Source organism: Indicator indicator, chromosome 18 (assembly GCF_027791375.1).
Source record: "Indicator indicator isolate 239-I01 chromosome 18, UM_Iind_1.1, whole genome shotgun sequence".
Taxonomy (NCBI): Eukaryota; Metazoa; Chordata; class Aves; order Piciformes; family Indicatoridae; genus Indicator; species Indicator indicator.
This window is the reverse complement of record NC_072027.1, coordinates 11,067,479-11,079,273: the sequence shown is the minus strand read 5'-3', so window position 1 is coordinate 11,079,273 and position 11,795 is coordinate 11,067,479. Positions and strand designations below refer to the sequence as shown.

The 11,795-nt window shown below is 46.5% G+C and overlaps 1 protein-coding gene across 1 annotated transcript; it reads right to left on the bottom strand.

The window, feature by feature from the left end:
• Positions 1–2,681: 2,681 nt before the first annotated feature.
• On the bottom strand, positions 2,682–10,250 carry CDC23 (cell division cycle 23). The gene is made up of 16 exons (XM_054389151.1): positions 10,135–10,250; positions 9,988–10,060; positions 8,830–8,967; positions 8,528–8,570; positions 8,064–8,169; positions 7,844–7,976; positions 6,848–7,025; positions 6,658–6,755; positions 6,331–6,412; positions 5,660–5,813; positions 5,399–5,518; positions 4,980–5,055; positions 4,640–4,701; positions 3,753–3,831; positions 3,536–3,655; positions 2,682–2,882 (listed from the first exon to the last, which is right to left on the bottom strand). Exons 1-16 carry the CDS (start codon positions 10,248–10,250, stop codon positions 2,712–2,714), a joined length of 1,749 nt encoding a protein of 582 aa, XP_054245126.1. The 3' UTR covers positions 2,682–2,711.
• Positions 10,251–11,795: the final 1,545 nt, after the last annotated feature.

The window sequence follows — 11,795 nt, the reverse complement described above, 5'->3', positions numbered from 1 at the left end:
GCTGGCCGCAGCCTCCGCACATCCCGTTCGGCTCTGGGAAAATCCCTCCCTTTGTACCGAGCGGTGGCATCCAGCGCACCGCGATCGGCACGGGAAGGAGAGACAATAAGCACCGGGCACACAATGGTGCGGGGCCGGGAGAGGCTGCAGCGGTTCTGGCACCGCGCTGCGGGCTGCGCCCGGCCACACCTCTCCTCCATCACCAGCTCCGGCTGCCTCCTCTCCATCGCCAGCTCGCCTCCGTCGCTCCCTCTCCCCCGCCCCGGCTCCTCGCCTAGCCCCACACCTTCACCCCGGCCCGCCGCAGTCATTGTTCCGCCGCCGCGGGGACCGGGCGAGCCCCCGAACCGCCGCCGCTCACCGTGCCGCGGCCAAGGAAAGATGCCGAGCGGCTAGGGACGAGCCTGGCACATCCATCTTCCCGCCGCCGCGGCGGCTCCAGCGCCCAGCCCCGGCCCCGCCGCCCTCCTGCGCGCCGACGCTGAGCGCGGGCGCCCGCCCCGCCGCCTCCCCGCGGCGGAGGCCTGCGCTGCCGGGCCGGGGTCTGCGGCAGGCCCCGCCCGCCGCCGCAGCGCAGAGCAGCGCGCCCGGCCGCCATGGCAACGCCGCGGCGGGGCGAGGGAGCAATTGGGGCGGGCCCGGCCTGGCCCGAACGCAGACGCAGAGGTCGCGGAGGGGCCCCCGTCGCGCCCCGACTCCCACCGGCCGCCCGCGGCCGCAGTCCGGGCGACAAAGAGCCCGAGGAACCGTGGCGCCTGGGAAGCTCCCCCCTGGGAAACGCCTGTAGGCCGGGGGTAACAGAGGCCCGAGCGGCGCCCTGACACCTCCCCTCAGAGCAAAAATCGTTTTGCCCGAGGAGAGACTTCGCCAGGGTGGGTGCTGGGCTGGCGGTCACGAACCGCAGGGGAAACGGGTACGTAGCATTCCGGCAACAAGCTCCATCCCAGTCTGGCTTAGAACCGTCTCTATTTGAATAAACCGTGGGTCATACACAAAGGCCATTGGGCTTCTACACAGCACCAATATGAGAGAGTAGCTACTTCATCCCCATCCTTCCACAGACTGACTGCAACATCCCTAGAAGAAGGCAGCAGGTTGACAATAAACAGAGTTCAACCCCTTCTCCTTGTGGCAGGTTACAGAGAAGTAGTGGTAAGAGAGCTGATCAGAAAAGGTGTTCATTTTTTCTGCAAAAATAGACCCTTGTTGCTGTGACAAAGTAAAGACAAATAGTACAGTCTGGGTGTTTTTTTTTTTTTCTGAACCACAGGAAAAGAAAAAACATTGACAGAAACTAAAAGATAGTTGAGGGGGGTACTGAATTTGCAGACTCCTTGTCACTGACCAAAGAACCACTTTACAGAATGGAGTCAATCAGAACAAAGCTAGTGACAAAGGCTGAACTTTGAGTCCTCCATCCTAAACACCAAATTCCATCAGACTCCCTTAGTCCCTTACCAACTGCTAGCGTTCCAAACTTCTACCATGAAACTGTCAGAAAAGGGGATGGTACTGCACTGCACACCTGACCAGTGTGTCCCAGCTTCAGCTTCCTCACCTGTGAAGTGGAGCTATTTCGTCTGCCATAATCAACCACCAATTGTCAGTACCAGCTAATGATTTTTATAAGGCCACTAAGGTTTGTGACAGTATGGGACACATGATTTATGGATCATAGACACTAGAAAGCTAATAGACTGACTTGTCATTTTAAATGTAGTAATAGAACCTCTACCTACACGTAGTCTTCTCCTCATTCTTAACAAATTACTCCCACCTTGTGCAACAGATGTTACCAGAGCTAGCATAACATAGCAGACCTGTCAGAGGCACTCTCTCATCAAACAGGTTTCTGAACTTGACACGAAGTGCCTGAGCTAGAGTTGGGGGAAACAAACTGATGAACTCAGTTCTCATAACCCAACTCAGGCAGAACTGCTCAACCCTACTGCATCTTATACAGATGAGTATTTGAAGTAGGTGTATCAGGAAGAAGTATCCTCCATAGCACAGGAAACCAAGTTTCACAGGAAAGTTGCACTGTAAAGACATCCAAGAACAGTATCTTAACCATTAGTTTTTTTAATTGTGCTATCACACTGGCTGCTTTTTTCCTGAAAGCCAAAATAACTGTCAGATCCACAGACAGAATGGCAAACAGCTGTCAGCTGTGGCTACTTGAATTCCTCTGACACTTCTCAGTCCTTCCACAGAGATACAGCACCTCTAAGTGCCTGTATCTACTGCTTTAGTGGAACATCTATGTAGTTCAAGATGGTCCAAAGTCCTTAAGTAGCCAGTTTCTGATGCAGACAGAAATGATATCACTAAGAGGTCATCCAAAGGAGTTCAGTGAAGATCAGAGGTAACAGGGCAGACTCAAACTTCAAATATATTTGAACTCAAGCAGATAACCTCTTCCCAAATCCCTCAGTGAGAAGCAGTCCTGTATATGGGAACACGTTAGCCCTCTGACTGGGATGACCTGGTGAGAAGCACCGCAGGTTCTCACTTCTCAGTGTAGTCACTTTCACATTGGTGGTACCTTTGCTTGCTGGGGCACATCTGTCTTCAGCTGTGGGCTCTAATAACTCCTTCCCTTCATAGGAAGGCAGAAAGCAGTGTAGAAATTTCACTGGGAAGAAATAAGTGGTTACAAGCCCTATCTGCAATGTCACATTCAATGCACAGGTCAGAAGTACCAGCACTGTTCATGGTGTTACAGAAGACAAATTTAGAGGGGAGACACGACGTGTGGGAGTGTTGTTGGCTGACAAAGACACTGGGAGGAAGAAGGGAGCAGCAACATCTGTGGATGATGTTTCTCCTTGGTTGCGAAGCTGTAAGATCTGCCGCAGCAAGGCCTTTCCTTCTTCTCTAGTCTGAAATCAAGGTGTGAAAAACATGACACCCATCGATGGGTGGTTTCTGGGTCAAAATCAGTATGTAAGCAGGGTAAATTTGTTATTCTGTAGGCTACATAAAAACCATCCTTGTTTAAGTAGCAAAAGAAAATTGTTAAATCATGTCACTAAGCCTCTCCTCCTTTTACTCACCTGATTTGTGTGGTACTTGGATATTTGAGACAGTAAAATCCAAAGATGTCTACTTACAGAACACCTCAGAATAGTCACATACAAAACCCAAATACTATTGCATCCTCTGCACTGTCTATATACAGAGAATGAGAAACAAAAGAAGTTACGTGAATACAATGACTCCACAGTATGTGGGAGTCTGTGACCAATTAACTGCCTCCTCACTACCAAGATTTTCAGCAGTCTGCCATGGGGAGCCTTGAATTCTTTTATTTAGGGAACACCAATGGTTTAGATTTACTCCCTACACCATAACCTGCAATTTCAGACATAGGCAGCATTTGTGATCAGGTATACACCACCACCACCACTAAGGATGTGACTGGCATGGCAGACAGCCCTCATTCCTTCCATAAAGGATTCCTTCTGCTCTGAGGAGAGGCAAGATCAAGGTCATAGATCCCCCAAGAAAGAGCAAAGGCTGCACAACTACTCACATCATTGAAAGCACAGCATTTCTGAGCACACGCTGAGGCTTCGTCCCAGAGCTTGCACTTGAAGTAGTATTGGGCCAGGTAACGGAAGGCAGTGCTGACCTCCAGGTGCTCCACTATCTCCTGCAGTGAGGGGAGGAAAGCCACAATCCGTGAGTGCCTTCCAAGTTAGATCTACACCATGTTTACTTCTCCTTTTATTGCCATGGTATCATCTTACCCCACAGGAATAAATATCCTGGATGTATTTGATATAGCACTGAGCTGCCTGTTCAGATTCATTCAGCTGTTCGTGAAGCCTAGGAAAGGAGAAAAAGGGGCCACTCAACAAGACTGCACTGTTGAAGGCCTTCTTGGTCCATGAGAAAGCACCTACTCAACTTGACCTGGATTAAAGCCAGGTCTTTTCCTTCAGCATTTACAAGACATGTACCATGTGCTGCCCCTTACAGCTTCAGAGCAGTCATATTACCAGGAAGGGAGCCTGTCAGATACTGACAGGTAACCAAAGAAGGGACTTCTGCTTGTTCCATTACATTTTCATGACTTTACCAGACCTGGCTATTTCCTCCAAGTACTGCCCCTTCCCTGCTACATCCCAGAAGTCTTTGTACAGCAGCTTCACCTGCCACTTGCCCTTTTCCTTCCCCCTTGCTCTTTCCACTTTGTATCACTTAATCCCCACCAAAAATTAGTGCTGATGTCAGTGCTTATGTTTCTTTCATATTAGACCTTTTCCTAGTTTCACAACCATAGACTGGGGAAACAAAAAAGTACATTAAAAATAAAATCTACAATTTTGTCTATCACCTACCACCATGGATTGCTTTTTAAGTTTCAATACAACAAATACAATTGCTAGCACGACCTGCACAAATCACCTCAAAATTCAGAGCTCCCTTGCAACCACCCTTATGCTGATTCCTTCTGATTTTCCTTAGGGAAACTGACAACCAAAGCTGCACACCAGGATTTGCATGCACTACACACCTAAAGGCAGTAGTTATTACAGAGATCCCCAAGCAGTACTCCCCTATCTAGTATTTTATCAAAGTGCCAACTGCATTTACCACAGCACCAAGAGCTTACGGTAACACAGATACTCACTTTGCTAGCTTCACCAGTGCCATTTTCTCCACATCTCCCACAGCATAAGCTCTCCAATAGCACTGTAGGGAAGGAAATTCAGTCAAGCACATCACAAAAAGACATACTATGTGGCTTTCCAGCAAAGGGGCAGGTATCACCTGCAGAGGATTCTCTCCATTTATCAGCTACTCTAGTTATACTGCAGAACCTCTCCAATGGAAACCACACATAAATGGTTTCCACAAGCTTCTAATATAACACAATAACATGCTGTATGTGTTTCCAGACAATTTTGCTGCAATACCAGTGTCCTGGAAGACATCTTAATGTCTTACTCCATAAAACAGTTCTCACTCACCTTTTTAGCTTCCACCAACTGATTGAGTTTCTCATAGCATTCTCCTAGAGCAACCAGCATACGAGAATCATTTGGTCTGTAAGAGGACAATTCCTAAATGTAGTTTGATGGACCATCTGATCTCAGAGTGGGGTGAGGGGGAACAAAAAACAAGCAACAACAAAAAAAATCTACACTGAGCAGTGTCTTCATCCTCCCTTACATAAGATATCACTTATGCTCCTGACCAGTGCTTCTTGGCATTTAATTGACACAGCCTTTAATACAACCAAAAATTATTTGGAATAGCAAGACTGCACAAATCACCTATCACTGATATTCTTCTCCCTTGCTCAATTTAGTTCCTGTGTAAATTCCTTAGCAAGTAGCAACCACTTCAGAACAAAGACCAATAAACACAGCTCAGTTCTCAACACTACCTGAGCTGGTGAGCCCGTCTGTAGTAATAGAGACAATAAAATGGCATCTTGAGGATTTCATAGGTTTGCCCCAAGCCATACCAGGCTCTGTAGTCCCTTTTGTTCACCTCTATTGCATGCCTGCCAAAGAAAAGGAGATCAACTAGTCAGAAAACAGTTAGGATCAAAACCTCAAGAGAGAGTTCAGAAAAAGATTAACAAAACCCCAAAGATACTACTTCAGTTCCCATGTAACCATTTTGTGCAGTACATGAGTGATACCTATAAGCCTGGATAGCTGCAGACGTGTTCTTCATTTCCATATACTCATGTCCCATAAGTGTCCAGGCTCCCAGATAACGAGGATTCAGTTTCAAGGCCCTCTGGAAATAGAGTGCTGCTTTTTCATGCTGGGAACGCAAGCTATAATAATTCCCTAAAGCAAGAGTCACAACGTTTATTTAAATTAAATAATAGTAATAAATGAATGAACAAACCAACCCCAACTAAATTAGGAAAGAAAAAAAGTCCCCTTAGAGGCAGATCTGACTCAAACCTCAAGAGACCCAATAGCAGTCTGTTCTCTAGTGTTCTCAATCCTTTTCCAGTTGTATCAATCAGAGATCAAATCTCCTTGGCCTTCATACTTATGTCATGATCTAACATAAATTTACCGGTCCTGACACACAACTCTTTCCATTAGGGTTTTCAAGACTATAAAGAGATTACCAGCTATGTGAGTCTTCAGAATGTTTTTTTTCACTTCCTTTCTGCACTGATAGTATTACAGCAGCTCTTTCAGAAAGAAACAATGGAAATTTGGTCTGCTTTTTAAGCTGTCTGAATTCACAATCAAGTCCTTACAGCTTTACTGGCTGATCATTTTCACAAGTGTTTCTAAGATCTCTTCACACAGCCTGCAGACAGCATAGTGGAAAAGAGCTGGCTCTCACCAATTACACAGCAGGTCTCAACACGATACTTGTCTATCTCACAGAGGTTGTGAGCCAGGTAGCTCAACTCAGGCTTCATGCTCTAGTGAAACAAAGAAATGAAAGTGATGAGAAAAGGAGCATATTACTGTTTCAAAGAAAACCCAGGCAGTTGCCATGTGTACACTGCATCTGTTTCATGGCACTGCAAAGTAGAAAGCAGAAGCTGAAAGCCTGCATTCACAGACATGCCAGGCCAGGCCAGGCCAGACCAGACAGCTCCAGCTCCTTTGCTCATACCTCTGACAAACACCATCACTATGAATGTGCAGCAGAAAGAATGCTTACCCTGACATACAGCAAGTTGGAGAAAGTGTCCATGTTTTCTATCCTGTATGGATCTTGTTTCCTTAGCTCGTTAAAGATGGATAAAGCTTTGTCAATATCTGACGAAAGAAGAGATGAGGGGAGAACAAGAACTATAAATGCCAGATTTGCATGAAGAGACTTATTCCTACATCAGTTAAGTGTCACTGACCTCGGATATTGTGGTAGGCGACCGCAATCTGAGAAATGATGTAAGTGCTTTTGGAAAATCCTGCATCAATGAGACTCTGATACTTCTGCAGAGCCTCCTCTATCAGCTGCAGCTCTGTATAAATGTGTGCAAGAAAGAATTCTTTCATCCACGTGTCTGGCAAGGACAGGAACTTCAACTAGCAAGAACCAAAGAAGAGGAGGAAGAGATGACAATCAGTAGTATTCCAAGAGCCACCCATGGCAAGAATCCGTTCTCTTCCCTCCCATGATTTAGCAGATGCTCTTGAGGCAGGAGGCTTTCCTGCAATCACTTTCTTAAAGCAGCAGCTACAAAAGAGCAGTATTAGGACCAAGAATTAATACCAGGTTCTTCCACAGGGGGGACTGAAAAATGCCTATAATCTGGTAATACTAAAGAGAAAAGAAGCAATAACAGATCCAGTCTAAAATGCAGCACAACATCAACCATGTAATTCCATTTAGTCACTCCCAATCCATCCCTATGATTGCTGAAATTACAGAATTGAAGACATTTCATTTGGTCAATCAGTGAAGAAATTGTACTTGAATCTGACAGTGCTTGGGTTCTACTTCAGACCCTAGCCTTACTTCCCCACTAAATTCCAAAGTATTTCGAAAGACTGTCCCCACTTCCTGTGTTTGATCATCAGTATCACATCACTATTCTGGATGACTTAAGTCAGTAAGGCAATAACGTTGCTGACAACTACTTCAGAAGATGCGAATTAGCCATTTCTTAAATCACTCTGTGGGTGAATGGGAAGAAACTAGCCCCGTTTCTATAAAGGATATCAAGTACAGCATGACAAGCAACTGAAGAGAAACAGGCTTTAACAGCACCATTTACAATTTCAGATTGCTTTGCCCAATAGAGTCTTACAGAATAAAGCAACAGCAGACTTACGGCAACAATTACTGAACTAGGGTAAACTCTGAAATGCGTTACCACATCTGGGTATTTCCAAAATTTTACCATCTCTTTATCTGTAATCAAGTTGCAAAGTTCTAGCCAGGCTCCCCAGTGCAAAGGTAAGACATGGGCAGCTTCAACAAACACATCAATTGCCTCTTTCACCAGGTCCAGCTTTCGCAGCACAACACCATACCTGTAAAGAGAATTACCAAGTTCATCAGAATCACAAAACTCTGCACATCCATACAAATACACATGAACATGCTACAAATACACTCACAGATAAAGGCCAAATCCATCCAGTTCCCGTGCCTTGTGTTTCTTGCTGAGCTCAACTCTCAGTTCTCGTAGAGCTTCATTTTTCACCTGTCCTTTTTCCAGAGGTCCTGCAGGACAATAAAGCCAAACAGTGAGCTTTGGTCAAGGGTATTACACCACAGCAATTAAAGCCCAAGTTATATTCGGAATGATCACCGATGTGACCTGAAAACTTCCCAGCCTGTGATTATTTTCCTCTTTAAGAGACAACACTTAGTCTGATCACCTGCTTTAACAGAAGAACTAATTAGATAAAACTCTGTAATCTATACTAAGACTCTACTACGAATAGTGAGAGAATTAAAGAAATCGTATTATAGCACACTATCATCAAAAAATTGGTAAGAAAATCATAAACCCAAGATGATTTATATGAAGAGGCATCACTGGAACCCTCACTATACTGTTTCTTGACACCAGACTTACCCAAACTATCCACTGTCTCATCATCCTTCTTCTTTTCCCCTGACTGTGGAAAACAGAGGAAAACCAAGATGACATTATGACAGCATATTCCTTACATTTGCTCCAATGCTAGCAGCAGCACACAGAGTTCTAACAAACATCATAGTTCTCAGAAGAATACCCTCATCTCCCTTCCCACCCTGAATAAACAATGTGGACTTCTAAGTGGTCATCTGGAACAGAACAGACAAAAAAGATACACCAGACAGAAGTAGGTAGTAGAGGAGTTCAGTGCTAAAAGGAGACTTTCCTTTCTATCTTACCAGGTATCTGGAGTACATATACAAGAAGTAAGCCTTCTGACTCTTGCAGCCCCGCAGAAAATAGGCAGCCCTGTCATATTCCTTCAGATCAAAGTAAGACTTGGCTAGTGTATAGGCATCCAGATCACGAGCGTCCTCCTGCAGGGACACAGATGAGTTTCAAGACCTCAGTTCTGACACACTTTAGGAAAATCATCTAGATACAAACACAAATGAAATTGCTCCAAAAGCTAAAAAATGAAGTTTATTTGTCCTCAAAGATGGTTTGAGTACAATCAGAAGTCTCCTCATTCCCTTACACAAATTCCTCATTCTTGAATATTGAGTATAGACTAGGTAGAAATATTTAAAGAAAACAGTGAGTTTCCAGGAAACAAATTGTTTCAAGCTGCCAGAAGGCATCAATTCACTGTTCAATAGGTGGAAATGAAGTCTGCTCAGGAATTCCACATCAAACAATATTGATCTTGTAACTTAAATGCAAACACTTCCTTGGTAACTACACCTTGAAATGCGCTAGGGTGTTACACTGCTGTAATTTATCAATAAAAAGGCATATACCTAAAAGTCTGTACACCAACACAGGCAGGGATGCATATGCAACTAGTTTGCGCCCTAGCAAGCACAAGTTTAATAGCACATTGTAATTTGTATTGACATTAAATGTTGACCTTACTAAAGACAAATTATTTCAAATTTTGCTTACAGAGTGTCTACCTTTGGACACAGCAAAATGCAATGCTTTCACCTGGGAGAGCACATTGAGCTCAGGCCACCCCGTTATATACCGAAGGAAGGGGATCCGAGAGCCTTCTGCAGTGCCCAGCCCAGGTCCAGAACAAGAGCACTACCTCAATTCTTCCTCAGTAGGTGCAGACGGGATCCCACAGCAGCTCTACTAGCAAGAGGTGCAGCGCTTTCCCTTCGCGTTATCGAACCCCTCTAATCTTCAAGCACAAACAGGGCTAGGGCCAGGGCTAGAGCCAGGGCCAGGGCCAGGGCCAGGGCCAGGGCCAGGGCCAGGGCCAGGGCCAGGGCACCCCACCCCACCCCACCCGCGAGGGCCCATTCGCGGTGCGGTCGCGTTCCAAGGAAACCACCGCTCCGCAGGTCGCTGAAGCCATCCTTGGCCAGGCCTCCTCCCAGTCCCGGCCGTACCTCCGTGAGCGCTGGGGGCGGCGGCAGCTCACTCAGCGGCAGCGGGTCCAAGGCAAAGGCCAACTCAGAGGCCCTGCGAGGAGAAAGGAGAGAGCCGTTAACGTGAGGCCCTCCGGCCGCGGGGCTGGGCCCACCTGCAGCACTCACCACTTCCCACTGTGCTGCAGACCGCGCTCGCGGCTCCGCTCCGCCACGCTCAGCAGCTGCTTCTTGATTTCCCGCAGGTCCGAGAAGTCGCTGCCCGCCAGTCCCGACGCCGCCATCCCGCCGCCGTGCCTGCTAGCCAATCACAGGGCCGCACACTGAGCGCACTTCCGCTCTGTAGACGTATCTTTCTCCTTGGCTGAACGCGGCGCACCTCGCTCCCAATCAGCGGAGGCGCGCTGAAGTCTTGATACCTGATTGGCCAGTTGTCGCGGACTCGAGGATTTACCGCGGAGCGTTCCGCACCGTCGGGGTCTGACGGTGCTGAGTTCGCTCTCGTCCCGTTCCTCGTCCCTACCTTACTCAGTCCCGTCCCCCTCCCCAAAACACAGATGAAAAGAGACTCGGAATTCTGAAGATAAGTTTTTGCTGTCTTTACAGTCTCCTTTGTGTTCTCCATAGCTGGGGATCAGCTGTTAGAGTGGACTGCTCTGTACTAAATTCTATATTTGATATTTTGTTGATAATAACATTGGTTTAATTTAAGCATGTTCAGAATCACGTAGGTGGTTTTGGTTTTGTGAGGTCTGTGAAGTAATTTTATTCAAGTCTATTCATCTTCAGTTGGGGACCCCACTGGGCGTTGTGTGCTGTTTTCCTGGCTAGAAACTGACAATATGCCTGAGGTGCTCAATGACATGTCAGTAATAAATACGGAACCTTCTGAAAAAAAAATGCACAAAGTGCTACTTTTTTGGATGCTTTCTGAAATCTGGGCAAAATATCCCTTACGTGGTCAGGTTCCTGATGTGTGCCACTTGGGCAGCCATGCCCTATCTTCGTGTGATTGCTCTTCTCGAAAAGCAGCAGTTCTGATCGCTGTGACATACTGAGCTGTTTAGTGAGAAAATATGTTTACTTTTTGGTACTCACCAGATGGATCTGCGTGTCTGAGTAGCCGTCACTGTAGTAGATCACCTGCTGCTGAGATTATTTGTGGTTCCAACTGTTCAGCAGGAGGTGGCGCTTGGGGCTCTTTCTTGAAGCAGCAAGAAAAGGATGACAGATTGCTTAATGATGGCTAAGAGTTCAGTAATTCAATTGCTGAAGACTTGCTCATAATGAGAACTCATAATTCTTCCTGTCGTTCCATTGTGTAATAGCTGCGTCTTCTAAGTGACACCCAGGGCAGGGTTTTAGAGCAGGGGGCTAATTAAATCCTCTGCATCAAAACTGATAATATCTTTTGGAGGTGCAGATTAATTTAACTGCCCTAACTGGGTGCTGCTGGAAGAGCAGGAGTTTGCTCACGATGGCATTGTACACTAGCAGGGTGAGGCTGTCTCTGGTCCCTCACAGAAATGTGGTGAGAAGGGTCAGAGATTAATCTCCTTGGGTTCTGTCCAGTCCTCAGAGGTCAGAGGATCTTGGGGTAGCTGGACTGATCTCTTAGCAATGGCTGCTGTGACTGTGGGTCCAACAGCCACCACAGGAGCAGGCTGGCTGTTGCAGGCCCAGTCATGCTCACCAGAGCAGTTGGTGCACCAACAGTTCAGGTTATTCACATGCATCATGTGCAGGTTCTTTAAGACTATCTGTGATGAATGTACTGAACTACAGACCAGCTCTGTAGCTCTAAATGCAATGGCAATCATGAAGTCCAT